This window comes from Salmo salar, chromosome ssa10 (genome assembly GCF_905237065.1).
Source record: "Salmo salar chromosome ssa10, Ssal_v3.1, whole genome shotgun sequence".
NCBI lineage: Eukaryota > Metazoa > Chordata > Actinopteri > Salmoniformes > Salmonidae > Salmo > Salmo salar.
In genome coordinates, this window is record NC_059451.1 from 112,925,687 (window position 1) to 112,942,656 (window position 16,970).

The 16,970-nt window shown below is 43.5% G+C and overlaps 1 protein-coding gene across 4 annotated transcripts in view; it reads left to right on the forward strand.

Moving 5' to 3' along the window:
- Nucleotides 1–16,970, forward strand: part of cep290 (centrosomal protein 290) — a 56,151-nt gene that overhangs the window by 19,429 nt on the left and 19,752 nt on the right. For all 4 annotated transcript variants that reach the window (XM_045688446.1, XM_045688448.1, XM_014125669.2 and 1 more), the window contains exons 13-32: nt 215–387; nt 627–789; nt 1,228–1,328; nt 1,544–1,610; nt 1,772–1,884; nt 2,085–2,169; nt 2,402–2,538; nt 2,676–2,840; nt 3,473–3,622; nt 3,806–3,921; nt 4,354–4,456; nt 4,554–4,784; nt 4,991–5,164; nt 5,398–5,509; nt 5,709–5,914; nt 7,868–8,019; nt 8,251–8,362; nt 8,651–9,106; nt 11,249–11,413; nt 15,418–15,525. In XM_045688446.1, coding sequence (XP_045544402.1) covers nt 215–387; nt 627–789; nt 1,228–1,328; nt 1,544–1,610; nt 1,772–1,884; nt 2,085–2,169; nt 2,402–2,538; nt 2,676–2,840; nt 3,473–3,622; nt 3,806–3,921; nt 4,354–4,456; nt 4,554–4,784; nt 4,991–5,164; nt 5,398–5,509; nt 5,709–5,914; nt 7,868–8,019; nt 8,251–8,362; nt 8,651–9,106; nt 11,249–11,413; nt 15,418–15,525 — 3,089 coding nt within the window. The remainder of the gene's footprint in view (nt 1–214; nt 388–626; nt 790–1,227; nt 1,329–1,543; nt 1,611–1,771; nt 1,885–2,084; nt 2,170–2,401; nt 2,539–2,675; nt 2,841–3,472; nt 3,623–3,805; nt 3,922–4,353; nt 4,457–4,553; nt 4,785–4,990; nt 5,165–5,397; nt 5,510–5,708; nt 5,915–7,867; nt 8,020–8,250; nt 8,363–8,650; nt 9,107–11,248; nt 11,414–15,417; nt 15,526–16,970) is intronic.

A 16,970-nucleotide genomic window follows, 5' to 3' on the forward strand; every position in this document is an offset into this window, starting at 1 on the left:
TATAAGATTGAAAAGGTGTTGGTATTCTCTGGAGGTTAGTTGGCACCAACTTTACAGTATATATTTTAGCTTCAGACAATTTAGCTAAAACGTTTCTTAAAGGGAAGACATTTAGCGCGTTAGGGTTAGCATTTGTATCTCTAGTGTAGCACAGAGCCATAAACTCTGATTTAGCATTGTTAGCAATAGCTTATAGCTCAAAGTATTTCCCCAGGTCTGCCCTCAGCCATCCAGCAGAGGAAGCTGGACGAGCTAACCGCTAAGCTGCAGGCCACAGAGACAAGAGCACAGGATGCAGAACGTGTGGCCGAGCTAGCCGAGACAGACGCCAGGAACAAGGACAAAGAGCTCAGTGACGCATTAAACCACATGAGACTCTATGAGTCTGTAAGTCTGCCTAGCCTGCCCGATTTCACAAATGCTCAGTTGCTTAAGGTCCTCCAACAAGCCCAACTTCTACCCTAAGTTAAAAAAAAAACTATTTTCCCCACCCCTGTGGTTATTCTCATGACTCATGCAACAGGCTTTGTTTTTGAGATGTCTGGTCTGTCAAATCTTGTATCCTAGATTAAACAAAGTATGAAAGCCATGGCTGATCTCTCTTGGCTCTCTTTACTGTCCTGCAGGGCACTGATGGTCTGCAGGTGGCCATCGCTGAGATCAAAGAGTGTAAGAATCAGATGAGAGTGCGAGACCGTGAGGCGGAGGCTATGACCAGAGAGATCAACCAGCTAGAGATGAGAATCAACAACCTTCTGGATGAGAACGAAGATCTTAGGGAACGACTCAGTAAGTCACACACAAAACAAATGTAATTAACAAACTTCAAGTCACATTTTATTTAATGTTAATTTCACAATGTCTCAACACGTTACAGATGGACATTTAAAATAAGAACTGGAAACAACAACAAAGAAATCAAAACCAGGGAGACAGCAGACGCAAAATGAATTTCCTGTTGGAATGTGTTATATTTCATAAAGTTAATGAATGATGTCATTAGCTAGATATTTTTTCATTGTTGGATATCCTTTCATTTAATAAAAAATAACAAGCAACAAACAACAAAGACATAAAAAACAGAGCGACAGCAGACACACAATGAATTTCCTGTTGGAAGGTGTTATATTTCATAAAGTTAGTGAGTTACCTTATTAGCTAGACATTTTCATTGTTGGATATCCTTTCATTCAGTTTTTGTATTCATCCATCATCCTCTTTCATAAGGTCTGGATCCCAAAGAAGAAGTGGATCTGACAGAATTCAGAAGAACCAAATCCCTGAAACAGAGGCAGTTCCAAGCAGAGAACCAGGTTCTCACCAAAGAGGTAGATAGTGATGGGAAGGAACCTCTTGACGTCAATTTGACTGTGTCCCATTTGGTACCTTATTCCCTACATAGTGCACTAAAAGAGGTAGTGCACTATACTATGGGCACTGGTTAAAAGTAGTGTACTATATAGAGAATAGGGTGCCATTTGGAACGAAACCTTTAGCTCAGCCTGTGGCCCTGTTTCCCTCACAACCCCACTTGACTCCACAGATCGAACGACTGGAAGAGGAGAGACTTGAACTGAAGAAACAAATCAGGCGAATGGTAAAGGACAAAGGTAAATATCCGCGTCATGCTACACAACTATAGGAGGGAGATATGAGTTGGTTAGCCAGCATGCCATACAAGTACTGATAACAAGTTAGTAGTATTTCATCCCCCATTTAACTAAGTCTATCTGTATTTTTGTGCTGATAAACCCACTTTTCTCCATCATAGGGATCACAGTGACCAGCTCATTGCAAGAGGATGATGCCAAGCCCACCAGATCCATCAAACTGACACCAACACCAACCTTCAGTTCTGCAGATGAGGAGGAGATGAAACGCAAGGTTAGATGACAGAAGGAGATGTCAGAATTCTGGTCGTTTAAAAGACATTTAAAAATGGCCTTTATCAATCAGTATACGACCTAACCATGATCATCGAAGACATCACCCTGACATTTTTTTGTTGCCAGTTTTTTCCACTGTGTATGGTTTATGTAGGCTATATCCTGTCTTATATACATCCTTTCCCACGTGTTTTACAGTATGAGCATCTGAGGAGAGAACTGAACCATAAGGAGAGAGACTTGGAGCATCAGAGGACCCAGTCATCTCAGTTTAAATCCAAATGTATGTACAAACTGGCAGTATATCGTATAGTAGGAAATGTTGAAGTAGTTTTATGGCAACTCACAGCATTTCATGCTATAAGCTGTCAGAAATGCACACTATGTCTTCCTCAATACTATTTCCTAGTAAAGGACGAGGTAGTGTCAATGCATTGAGTGAGAAACGTGGATTTCCAAAGGAATCCCTGAACACGGTTGGATAAGCGCTGCTCTCTTCTCTCTGTGTCCCTTAGTGGAAGACTTGTTTAAGGAGAACAAGCAGCTGGAACAAGGCATGAAGGAGATCCTTCAGGTCATCCAGGATGCTCAACAGAAAACCCCCTCCTCACAAGCTGCTGTCTCTATCCCCAGTCTGGAGAAGCTGGTCCGTGTAAGTGTAGCCAGTAGCATCAACGCAGCTGTCCACATTTGATATGTCGTCACTCTATTGTTCTTAGAATGTCCATTCATGCCCTGAATTGAAATGGAATTGACCCCAACCCTGCTCCATCATGTTCCATGTTCCAGGCAATAGAGATGAAGAACTCTGATGGGAAGTTTGACACCAGCCACCACCTGAAGGCCCAGGTAGACCAGCTGACGGGAAGGAACGACGAAATCAGACAGGAAATGAGGGCAGCTCGGGAGGAAGCTGCCAGCGCTATGAGTCAACTGGTCAAAGCCAAAGAAAAGGTATCCAGCTGACTGGTTGTACTTACAGTACAGTATGTAGGGCAAGTTATGAGAAAGCCACAGAATTATATTTTGCTGTTGTATGAGTGTATATACATTTTTCACAAAGGGCCAAATAATGTCTGTCCATTTCTTTCTTTTGTCAACTTGTTATATATTATCTTGCCACAGGCAGACTGTTTGTCAAGACAACAATGTAATGTTGTTAATGACAGAAACAATCAGGTACCTGCAGGCCAAGAATAACTCAATGTTAAGTAGTAATGGCATCCAATCCATATGAACCTCATACCTCCTGGCACTGTAATTCCATTCCACCTCAATAGCTTAAAGCTGGACTCCTTAATTGGTGAAACTGCAACATCCATCTGCAATATTCCAATAACAAAGAGGTTACTGCAAACAACCAGCACTGTTTCTTTTCTCCTCTGACATCGTTGCATGAGTGATAGAACACTATAATAGGGGATATAATTTAAGACTAAATCTATAATAGGGGATATCATTTAAGACTAAATCTATAATAGGGGATACCATTTAAGACTAAATCTATAATAGGGGATACCATTTAAGACTAAATCTATAATAGGTGCCAAAATTAAAACTGTTTCCCTTCTATCTCTGTTGGTCAGGTGACCCATTTGGAGGCCGATATGGAGGCGCTGAGAAAGTCCAAAGGGGGCGGAGTAATCTTTAGGACCCTGAATCTCCCTGACGACATGGCCCTATCCAGCACTGAGGTTATCAGCTCTCTGAATGAGTATGCCGTTCGACTGTTACGGGTCAGTTTCTCCCAACTTCGCCCATCACTGTTAGCCTAATCGATTGCGTTTGCGATTGACAACAAAGCAGTTGGCGACTGCAATGCAGTCGATCTCAAACACGCACTATTTCTTGTATTATTCTCTGTAACTCGTCTCCCAAATGATCTGAGAGACATTTTCACATATAATGTTATTTTTTAGGAGATTAAAAACAAAGAGGAGTCAAGCCAGCAGCTGGTGGCAGCCTTGGAAGAGTACAAGGGGAAGTTTGCTGTGATTCGCCATCAGCAGGGACTCCTCTACAAGGAGCACCAAAGGTACAGTAGGGCAGTTGGTTGAGATCATCTGCAGCTAGAGGACCAAACTTACTGTACATTAAATGTATTTATAAAGCCCTTCATACATCAGCTGATGTCACAAAGTGCTGTACAGAAACCCAGCCTAAAACCCCAAACAGCAAGCAATGCAGATGTAGAAGCACGGTGTACAGCATGTACAGTATGACAGTGGTGCTGCGTATCTACCAAATCAGAACACCCCGTTATGCTTGAAAAGATCAACATGGACACCCCCATTATTGTTCAGATTATTAACCCTAACCCAGCCCCCTATTTTTAGGGCACCAGAAAAGTTAATGTGTCATTTGAACTCGGTCCTCCCTACACACCTGCATACAGCAAGACTGATACCCACAAAGCTGAATAGAACACAAAACTCTTAACTTATTTTTGTGTATTATGATGGTGTAGTGAGAAGGAGGTCTGGCAGAAGGAGAAGGAGACATTCACAGAGATGAAGAACAAGCTGGAGGAGCAGAAGCTGGTGGACACAGTAAAGATCAAAGAGTTCAACGTGAGTGACAGAGCCAAACATTGCTCAGTGGCTCACTGTATCTCTAAACTCTCTGCATTATATTCAATGTACTTTTAATCCCCACTGTGTCCAATAGCACTGGCTGGAGGCACTGCAGAAGGATCCAGAGGAGCTGCGGAGGCAGGTGGCGGAGGCGGCCCGGAGGATGACGGTTCTGCGTGTGAACGAGAAGTCTCTAACACATCGCTACACCACCCTGCTGGAGCAGGAGCAGCACCTCCGCAAGGACAACAACAAACTGAGGGATGACTTCAGCACCATGCAGGCCTCTGTCACACAGAGGATAGGATACCTGACCAGATACAAGGTACATGTGCCCTCTGAAATGTTGCCGTATTGCATACACCTATCCAGGAACAATAAAAGAAGGGTCAAGGGTAGAAGAGTTCACTTGACTGACAAACGACCAAGAAATAACTTTGAAGTTTATACTTTCAATGACTGGTATAGAGAATAATTTAACCCCCAATTCAATCGTTTTCTTCACAAGATTTGATATAGCATTTTTTGTAGGACATGACAGCATATAAGCTGGCAGCGCTGCAGAAAGCCCTGGATGACAGCGTCCCCTCATCAGAGCTGGAGCGGGCCAACAAGCAATACACAGAGCTGACAGTGAAATACAGGGACATGCTCCAGAAAGACAACCACCTGGTGCAGAGGACCACCAACCTAGAACACCTAGAGGTAGGTCTTCCTCTCCCCGTCTCCTTTCCAGGACTGGTGGAATCTCAAATGACTTCATATTAGTGCAAATGAAGAAAAGGAACTTTCGTTTAGTAGTTAACAGTGAATGTGTCAAATTAAAACTTTATTAGTGGATAATTATTGACGCTGTGGCTCCTCTTTCGTTGATTGAGTTCTCTATAGAGCTTTTTGGGGACTCAGAACCTATCTGTCTTTTTCCCTTCTACTTTTAGGGTGAGAACATGTCCCTCCGTGAGCACATCACTGCCCTCAATAAAGAGCTGGAGATTACCAAGGAGAAACTCCACACTCTGGAGCAAGCCTGGGAGCACATCAACACATTAGGTAAGCTTCACAACTGAGGATTGAAAATACGTCACTTTTAGAGTCTGTATTGTCTCTCCAAAGCCCTATAATTTCTGACAAGGGTTGCAAAATTCCCTGAACTTTCTTGAAGTTTCCGAGTTTTTCACAAATCTCATTTGGAAGATTCTTTGAATTTTCCAACCGTATTTCTGACCCTGGAGCGTTTTTCTATTCCCAGGTGGTGAGAGCAGCATGGACAAGGCAGCGAAGGCAGTGGCCAACAGTGAGATTATATCAACGTCCAGGAGGATCACCACCTTGGAGATGAAGGAGCTGAATGAGCGACAGAGGGCTGAGCATGCCCACAAGATGTACGAACACCTCAGGAACTCTCTCAGACTGGTGGAGGAGCGCAACGTGGAGCTGGAGACAAAGTTCGCCGAGGTAGGAGAGAGCTATCTACATAGTGTAGGAGTTAGGGAAGGGACAAAGCATCTATTCCGCCATAAGCAAACAGGAAAACGCTCACCCAGAGGCGGCGCTCTTAGTAGCCGGGGACTCACATCAACACCATTATCCCAGAAACCCAAGACCGACTCAATTTGCCATACAGCCCCAACAGATCCACACATGATACAATCTCTATTGCACTCCACATTGTCCTTTCCCACCTGGACAAATGGAACACCTATGTGAGAATGCTATTCAATGACTACAGCTCAGCGATCAACACCATAGTGGCCTCAAAGCTCATCAATACTTCCTGACGGGCCGCCCCCAGGTGGTAAGGGTAGGTAACAACAAATCCACCACGCTGATCCTCAACACAGGGGCCCCTCAGGGGTCCGTGCTCAGTCCCCTCCTATACTCCCTGTTCACTCATGACTGCACAGCCAGGCACGACTCAAGCACCATCTTTAAGTTTGCCAATGACACAACAGTGGTAGGCCTGATCACCGACAACGACGAGACAGCCTATAGGGAGGAGGTCAGAGACATGTAGGTGTGGTGCCAGGACAACAACCTCTCCCTCAACATGATCAAGACAAAGGAGATGATTGTGGACTACAGGAAAAAGAGGACCGAGCACGCCCCCATTCTCATTGACGGGGCCACAGTGGAGCAGGTTGAGAACTTCAAGTTCATTTGTGTCCACATCACCAACAAACTAACATGGTCCAAGCACACCAAGACAGCTGTGAAGAGGGCACGACAAAACCTATTCCCCCTCAGGAGACTGTAAAGATTTGGCATGGGTCCTCAGATCCTCAAAAGGTTCTACAGCTGCACCATCGAGAGCATCCTGACTGGTTGCATTACTGCCTGGTATGACAACAGCTTGGCCTCCGACCGCAAGGCACTACAGAGGGTAGTGCGTACGGTCCAGTACGTCACTGGGGCCAAGCTTCCTGCCATCCAGGACCTCTATATCAGGCGGTGTCAGAGAAAGGCCCTAAAAATTGTCAAAGACTCCAGCCACCGTAGTCATAGACTGTTCTCTCTGTTATCGCACGGCAAGCGGTACCGGAGCGCCAAGTCTAGGTCCAATAGACTTCTAAACAGCTTCTACCCCAAGCCATAAGACTCCTGAACATCTAATCAAATGGCTACCCAGACTATTTGCATTGCCCCCCCCCCCTTTTACACCGCTGCTAATCTCTGTTGTTATCATCTATGCATAGTCACTTTAATAACTCTACCTACATGTACATATTATCTCAACTAGCCTTCCCTGTAGCTCAGTTGGTAGAGCATGGTGTTTGCAACGCCAGGGTTGTGGGTTCGATTCCCACGGGGGGCCAGCAAAAAAAATGTATGAAATTGTATGAAATGTATGCATTCACTACTGTAAGTCGCTCTGGATAAGAGCGTCTGCTAAATGACTAAAATGTAAAAAAAAAAATGTAACTGGTGCCCCTGCACATTGACTCTATACACAGGGGGGTACCGGTACAGTCTCGCTATTGTTATTTTACTGCTGCTCTTTAATTACTTGTTACTTTTATTTCTTATTCTTATCCATACTTTTTGTAACTGCATTGTTGGTTAGGGGCTCGTAAGTAAGCATTTCACTGTAAGGTCTACTACACCTGTTGTACTTGGCGCATGTGACTAATAACATTTGATTTTATTTGAAAAGACAAATCTCTGTTTCCTGTGGCAATGGACAATCATTTCAATTTCATTTGATAGTTTATTGGATAGGGACAGATGCAAACACATGGAAGCATTGAACAAATAATAATATTTTTCACTGCATATATAGTGTGTATAGATAATGGCAATTCTCAACATCTGTCCCTAGTAGAGAACATGACTGGACAAGGCCATGCAGTATCCTGGACTATGTCTTATAGTGACACAGAGCCCCTAACCTGAAGTGTTGTTGGTCCCCAGCTAACAAAGCTGTACCTGGGGGCCCAGAGAATGGAGCGGGAGCTGAGAGATGAGCTGGCCGACAGTGTCTCTAAAGACGCCAGCAACGCCGACCGCGCCAGGATCACCCAGCTGGAGAAGGCTGAGGCCGAACTCAAGGTGGAGGCCTCAATGTATGTACTAAATCCACTTATGTAATATGTGATAATTCCTCCTGTGATCTAGTTATATTTATGTGTATGTGATTCTGACTAATGAAACTGGACTAATGCCCTAGCCTAAATGCAATGTGCCCTGATCCCATCCCTGATTTAGTAAGCTTTACTACTACTGCCCAGTAAGCTTGTGTTTTATAATGGCAGTTGGTAATGGGATAAGGTGCTAACCCCATGCTGTGTATCCAGGTTGAGGGAGGTGTCTGACGTGGCAAAGATGCAGGTGTCCGCCCTGGAGGCCAGACAGCAGTCCAGAGAGAAGGAGGTTGAAGCTCTAAGGAGACAGGTCCTCGACTACCAGGTAACGCAACACAACATGGACGCTATTCAACCCTATTTAACCTTATTCATATAACTCATCCTCATTCTACTCAAGTAACTCAACCACGAGAGATGAGAAATCTTCTTATTGTCAATAGTTGATCAAGTTTAACAGTGATACCATTGCAATGAATGACTGGCTATTCATTGTGCGTACCGGTAGTTAGAATAGCTAACTACCATGATGCTCAAATTTATCTCACTACTAGCATTGTTGCTAATGCCAACTTTTCCCTCCTGTCCTGCTCTGTCTTGTTTGCCCACCCAGTCCCAGTCAGACGAGAGAGCCCTGATCGCCAAGCTCCACCAGCACATCGTAGCGCTGCAGCTCAGCGAATCAGCCGCCGTGGGGAAGCTAGAGGCCACCGCCACCCGGATCCAGCAGCTTGAGGCCTACATGCTCCGTGCTGAGCAGAAACTGGACGCCAGCGAGAAATCCCTGTACCACGCTCGCCAGGAGGGCCGGAACCGAGCCAGGCACCTCCAACAGTCCATCCAGTCTCTCCGCAGGCAGTTTGCCGGGGCTCTGCCCTTAGCCCAGCAGGAGAAGTTCTCTCAGACCATGATGCGCCTGCAGGACGATAGAGGGACCGCGCAGGAGGAGAAGAGGAGAGCTGAGGAGGAGAGGAGGAGGATGGAGGGGAAGGCCCAGGAGCTGGAGCTGAGGCTGAAAGGGTTAGAGGAGCTCATAGCGACGCTGAAAGATGTGAAAGGAGCTCAGAAGGTGGGTGGGCAAGGACCAATGATGTATATAAACCCTGGATTGCTGATGCTATGTAATGGCCAATGAAAGGCTTTGAAGCCACCAGCCGCCATATTGGTACTCCACAGAAGGAGCAGTCCTCCATAGGAATTAATGGAATTCTAAAGTATTTCAATTAAATATTTTACAGACTAAATTACATATATTTAAGTATTTATTTGTTGTAGTGGGGACAGTAATATTAGTAGTCAAAAAAAAAAAGGAATATGTTTTTATATAATAAAAATTTTCAAGTTCACATAATATAATTTAAAAGTATGCATTAAGGCATATGTAACAGAATATATTTGTCAAAAAATTATCTAGACATTAATAAATGCATTTCTATAACTTCCAAAATCTTTTTTTTACAATGGAGGACGAGTACCTAAAGGGGTCCAAAAATTCAAAATCAAATAGCTAAATAACCATGGCAACCCACCCAGACCTCTTCATAGCCCTTCACTCCAGAGCTAGTCATTTGTGTTGAATTGTAATTGCTTTATTGTTATTGTTCAGGTTTATACATTATATGACCAAAAGTATGTGGACACCTGCTCGTAGAATATCTCATTCCAAAATCATGGGCATTATTATGGAGTTGGTCCCCCCTTTGCTGCTATAACATCCTCCACTCTTCTGGGAAGGCTTTCCACCAGAACAGGGGTACTCAACTCTTACCCTACGAGGTCTGGAACCTGCTGGTTTTCTGTTCTACCTGATTATTAATTGCACACACCTGGTGTCCCAGGTCTAAATTCCTAATTAAAGGGGAACAATGAAAAAATGCAGTGGAACTGGCTTTGAGGTCCAGAGTTGCTCTAACACTAGATGTTGGAACATTGCTGTGGGGACTTGCTTCCATTTAGCCACGAGCATTAGTGAGGTCAGGCACTGATGTTGGGCGATTAAGGCCTGGCTCTCAGTCGGCATTCCAGTTCATCCCAAAGGCATTCGGTTTGGGGTCAGGGCTTTGTGCAGGCCAGTCAAGTTCTTCCACAACGATCTCGACAAACCATTTCTGTATGGACCTCGCTTTGTGCACTGAGGCATTGTCATGCTGAAACAGGAAAGGGACTTCCCCAAACCGTTGCCCCAAAGTTGAAAGCACAGAATCGTCTAGAATGTCATTGTACTCTGTAGCATTACGATTTCCCTTTACTGGAACTAAGGGGCCTAGCCAGAACCATGAACAACAGCCCCAGACCATTATTTCTCCTTCACCTAACTTTACAGTTGGTACTATGCATTGGCGCAGATAGCGTTCTCCTGGCATCTGCCAAACCCATATTCGTCCGTCAGACTGCCAGATGGTGAAGCGTTTCCACTGCTCCAGAGCCCAATGGCGGCGAGCTTTACACCACTCCAGCGGACGCTTGTCATTGAGTATGGTGATCTTAGGCTTGTGTGAGGCTGATCGGCCATGAAAACCCATTTCATGAAGCTCCCGACGAACAGGTATTGTGCTGATGTTGCTTCCAGAGGCAGTTTGGAACTCGGTAGTGAGTGTTGCAACCGAGGACAGACAATTTTTACGCTCTATGGGCTTCAGCACTTGGCTGTCCCATACTGTAAGCTTGTGTGGCCTACTACTTCGCGGCTGAGCCATTGTTACTCCTAGACGTTTCCACCTCACAATAACAGCACTTATAGTTGACCGGGGCAGCTAGCAAGAATAAATATATTTATAGTGTAAATGATCCTTGGTATCTATTGCTATCCCTCTGTCATTGTATAGCTTCTCTTCTGACTTTCCCTCCTCACCAAACTCCAGTACTGGAACTTTCCCTCCTCACCAAACTCCAGTACTGGAACTTTCCCTCCTCACCAAACTCCAGTACTGGAACTTTCCCTCCTCACCAAACTCCAGTACTGGAACTTTCCCTCCTCACCAAACTCCAGTACTGGAACTTTCCCTCCTCACCAAACTCCAGTACTGGAACTTTCCCTCCTCACCAAACTCCAGTACTGGAACTTTCCCTCCTCACCAAACTCCAGTACTGGAACTTTCCCTCCTCACCAAACTCCAGTACTGGAACTTTCCCTCCTCACCAAACTCCAGTACTGGAACTTTCCCTCCTCATGTTTTTCCTCATGTTGTCTACTCTATATGAATGTTCTCAGGTGAACGAGTGGCACAAGAAGATAGAGGAGGTCAGACTGCAGGAGCTGAGACGGGGCCGGGAGCTGGGGGTCCAGAGAGAGGAGATCAGTTACCTGAGGAGCCTGGTGGCCGAGCAGGAGAGAACCATCCGTACCCTGGAGGAAGACAGCGTACAGCAGCACACTGTGAGAAGAGAAAATACACACTTCAGACAAACACAACATTTACATTTACATTTTTTACATTTTAGTCATTTAGCAAACGCTCTTATCCAGAGCGACTTACAGTAGCGAATGCATACATTTCATACAGTTCATAATTTTTTTTGTCCGTACTGGTCCCCCGTGGGAATCGAACCCACAACCCTGGCGTTGCAAACACCATGCTCTACCAAATTGTATTTGTTATGTGCGCCGAATACAATGGGTGTAGACTTGCTTGCTCATGAGCCCTTCCAAACGATGCAGAGTTAAAAAATAATAATAAAAAGAAAAATAGTAATACAAGGAATAAAATAGATAAGAATGGAGCTATATACAGGGAGTACCAGTACCACATCAATGTGGAGCTATATACAGGGAGTACCAGTACCAGATCAATGTGGAGCTATATACAGGGAGTACCAGTACCAGATCAATGTGGAGCTATATACAGGGAGTACCAGTACCAGATCAATGTGGAGCTATATACAGGGAGTACCAGTACCAGATCAGTGTGGAGCTATATACAGGGAGTACCAGTACCAGATCAATGTGGAGCTATATACAGGGAGTACCAGTACCAGATCAAAGTGGAGCTATATACAGGGAGTACCAGTACCAGATCAATGTGGAGCTATATACAGGGAGTAACAGTACCAGATCAATGTGGAGCAATATACAGGGAGTACCAGTACCAGATCAATGTGGAGCTATATACAGGGAGTACCAGTACCAGATCAATGTGGAGCTATATACAGGGAGTACCAGTACCAGATCAATGTGGAGCTATATACAGGGAGTACCAGTACCAGATCAATGTGGAGCTATATACAGGGAGTACCAGTACCAGATCAATGTGGAGCTATATACAGGGAGTACCAGTACCAGATCAATGTGGAGCTATATACAGGGAGTACCAGTACCAGATCAATGTGGAGCTATATACAGGGAGTACCAGTACCAGATCAATGTGGAGCTATATACAGGGAGTACCAGATCAATGTGGAGCTAAATACAGGGAGTAACAGTACCAGATCAATGTGGAGCTATATACAGGGAGTACCAGTACCAGATCAATGTGGAGCTATATACAGGGAGTACCAGTACCAGATCAATGTGGAGCTATATACAGGGAGACAGTACCAGATCAATGTGGAGCTATATACAGGGATAACAGTACCAGATCAATGTGGAGCTATATACAGGGGTACCAGTACCAGATCAATGTGGAGCTATATACAGGGAGTACCAGTACCAGATCAATGTGGAGCTATATACAGGGAGTACCAGTACCAGATCAATGTGGAGCTATATACAGGGAGTACCAGATCAATGTGGAGCTATATACAGGGAGTAACAGTACCAGATCAATGTGGAGCTATATACAGGGAGTACCAGTACCAGATCAATGTGGAGCTATATACAGGGAGTACCAGTACCAGATCAATGTGAATCTATATACAGGGAGTACCAGTACCAGATCAATGTGGAGCTATATACAGGGAGTACCAGTACCAGATCAATGTGCAGAGGTACGAGGTATTTGAGGTAGATATGTACGTGAAGGCAGGGTAAAGTGACTAGGCATCAGCATAGATAATAAGGTATTTGAGGTAGATATGTACATGAAGGCAGGGTAAAGTGACTAGGTGTCAGGATAGATAATAATAAGGTATTTGAGGTAGATATGTATGTGAAGGCAGGGTAAAGTGACTAGGCATCAGCATAGATAATAAGGTATTTGAGGTAGATATGTACATGAAGGCAGGGTAAAGTGACTAGGTGTCAGGATAGATAATAATAAGGTATTTGAGGTAGATATGTATGTGAAGGCAGGGTAAAGTGACTAAGCATCAGGATAGATAATAATAAGGTATTTGAGGTAGATATGTATGTGAAGGCAGGGTAAAGTGACTAGGCATCAGGATAGATAATAATAAGGTATTTGGGGTAGATATGTATGTGAAGGCAGGTTAAAGTGACTAGGCATCAGGATAGATAATAATAAGGTATTTGAGGGAGATATGTACATGAAGGCAGGGTAAAGTGACTAGGTGTCAGGATAGATAAAAATAAGGTATATGAGGGAGATATGTACATGAAGGCAGGGTAAAGTGACTAGGCATCAGGATAGATAATAATTAGGTATTTGAGGTAGATATGTATGTGAAGGCAGGGTAAAGTGACTAGGCATCAGGATAGATAATAATAAGGTATTTGAGGTAGATATGTACATGAAGGCAGGGTAAAGTGACTAGGTGTCAGGATAGATAAAAATAAGGTATATGAGGGAGATATGTACATGAAGGCAGGGTAAAGTGACTAGGCATCAGGGTAGATAATGATAAGGTATTTGAAGTAAATATGTAAATGAAGGCAGGGTAAAGTGACTTGGCATCAGGATAGATAATAATAAGGTATTTGAGGTAGATATGTAAATGAAGGCAGGGTAAAGTGACTAAGCATCAGGATAGATAATAATAAGGTATTTGAGGTAGATATGTATGTGAAGGCAGGGTAAAGTGACTAAGCATCAGGATAGATAATAAGGTATTTGAGGTAGATATGTAAATGAAGGCAGGGTAAAGTGACTAGGCATCAGGATATGATAAAAGTAAAATGAAGAACCGAATAGCAGACAGAGAGACATAAATTGAATGAACATTCACAAATTTTGGTAATTATACATGTGAGTGGAGCAATTTCATGTGTTTCAAATTTCAAATTTTAATTTGTCTTCAGTAAATTGATGAATCTGTTTACATTTGTCTTCAGTGAATTTATGAATCTGTTTACATTTGTCTTCAGTGAATTTATGAATCTGTTTACAATTTGTCATCAGTGAATTTATGAATCTGTAACGTCATCGCCCCATAACATTGGGCTTTATAGTGTAACATCATCGCCCCATGACATTGGGCTTTATAGTGTAACGTCATCGCCCCATGACATTGGGCTTTATAGTGTAACATCATCGCCCCATGACATTGGGCTTTATAGTGTAACGTCATCGCCCCATGACATTGGGCTTTATAGTGTAACATCATCGCCCCATAACATTGGGCTTTATAGTGTAACGTCATCGCCCCATGACATTGGGCTTTATAGTGTAACGTCATCGCCCCATGACATTGGGCTTTATAGTGTAACGTCATCGCCCCATGACATTGGGCTTTATAGTGTAACGTCATCGCCCCATAACATTGGGCTTTATAGTGTAACGTCATCGCCCCATGACATTGGGCTTTATAGTGTAACGTCATCGCCCCATAACATTGGGCTTTATAGTGTAACGTCATCGCCCCATGACATTGGGCTTTATAGTGTAACGTCATCGCCCCATAACATTGGGCTTTATAGTGTAACATCATCGCCCCATGACATTGGGCTTTATAGTGTAACGTCATCGCCCCATGACATTGGGCTTTATAGTGTAACATCATCGCCCCATGACATTGGGCTTTATAGTGTAACGTCATCGCCCCATGACATTGGGCTTTATAGTGTAACATCATCGCCCCATGACATTGGGCTTTATAGTGTAACGTCATCGCCCCATGACATTGGGCTTTATAGTGTAATGTATCTCCCCATGAGAGTCAGTCATAATCAGAACAAGAGGAGAACATAGAGGACTTGTTGTCTCTATTTATGTGTTTGATGCTCAGATGGTTTAGTTTTATACCCCTAAAAATACAGTGCTCCAGATGGACTCCCTAAATACTTGTACTGGTGGCTTCAGACCATGCATGTTCTCCAGATCTTGCCATGCTAGGACAATGATTGTGTCCAAAAGGGCACCCTATTCTCTATAAAGTGCACAGCTTTTGACCAGAGCCCTACATGGGCCCTGGTCAAAGTAATGTATATAGGAAATAGGATGCCATTTTGGACGCAGACAAAGTCACAATGGCATGATGACAGAGCTCTGTTTAACAGACACTCACAAAGACAGACACTCACACAGTCTGTCTCCCCCCCACCCCCAGGTTCAGGAGGAGCGTCAGATGTCGTGGGATCAGAGAGAGGTGGAATTGGAGCGCCAGCTGGATCTTTATGAGAAACAGCAGAACCTAATCATAGGCTCTGCCCAGAAGGTCCTGTCTAACACCAAACAGACACACACTGGTTGTGCCCCAAATGGTATTCTATATACTGTAGGGAATAGGGTGCCATTTGGGACATACACACTGACATTCATTTACTGTACACTAGCCTCCCCACTGTCTGCCAATAGGAATGAATTTAACGTTTTGTTTCTGGTTGCAATTAATTATAATTTTGCAAGCCGTGGATATACACTGAATATACAGAGCATTAGGAACACCTGCTCTTTCCATGACATGGACTGACCAGGGGAATCCAGGTGAAAGCTATGATCCCTTATTGATGTCACCTGTTAAATCCACTTCAGGCAGTGAAGATGAATTTATTTATATTTTTTTATTTAACCTTTGTTTAAGTAGGCAAGTCGGTTAGTAACAAATTCTTATTTACAATGACGGCCTACCCCAGCCAAACCCTAACCCAGACGACGCTGGGCCAATTGTGCGCCGCCCTATGGCTCTCCCAATCACAGCCGGTTGGGATACAGCCTGGAATCAAACCAAGGTCTGTAGTGATCTCTAGCACTGAGATGGAGTGTCTTAGACCGCTGCGCCACTCTTGAGCCCAGGTTAAAGAAGGATATTTAAGCCTTGATACAATTGAGCCATGGATTGTGTATTCACCATTCAGAAGGTGAATAGGCAAGACAAAAGCGCACCGGTTTGTGTCAAGAACTGCAACGCTGCTGAGTATTTCACATTGAACAGTTTCCCATGTGTATCAAGAATGTTCCACCACCCAAAGGACATTCAGCCGACTTAACACAATTGTGGGAAGCATTGGAGTCAACATGGGCCAGCATCCCTGTGGAACACTTTAGACTCCTTGTAGAGTCCATGCTCCTACGAATTGACGCTGTTCTCAGGGCAAAACGGGGGATATACCTCAATACTAGGAAGGTGTTCCTAATGTTTGGTATACTCAGTGTATGTACTTGAATGCTCAATTTCAAATTTATTTTCAATAAATAATCTAGTCACACATGATTAGGGTTGCAAAGCTACCAGTAATTGACCAAAGTTACTGAAATCTTCAGTAATTTTGGTAATTAACAGAAAATATATGGCAATCTATCGTAACTTTGGTAATTTATACATTACATTTTTTTAATTATTTTATAGTATTCATTTTTTATATCTGTGTCCATGTTATCCATGAGTTTCTAGTAGATAGACCATATGTTTCAAGAGAAAATAGCCTAATTAATGAAAAAAGTATCTAATCAACAATGACATTATTTTCAATTAACTTTGCAACTCTTCCAACTATTGCATTTTTTCACGACTGCCACCAGTTTGATGCCAAAACATTTACAGCAAATACATATTGACATAGTTTTTTTTTCTCACTTTTATTTATTTTACTAATTAAATACCAATTGTATTCACTCATTTGGTGGTTTATATTTAGGATTACTATTTAGCATTACTCATAA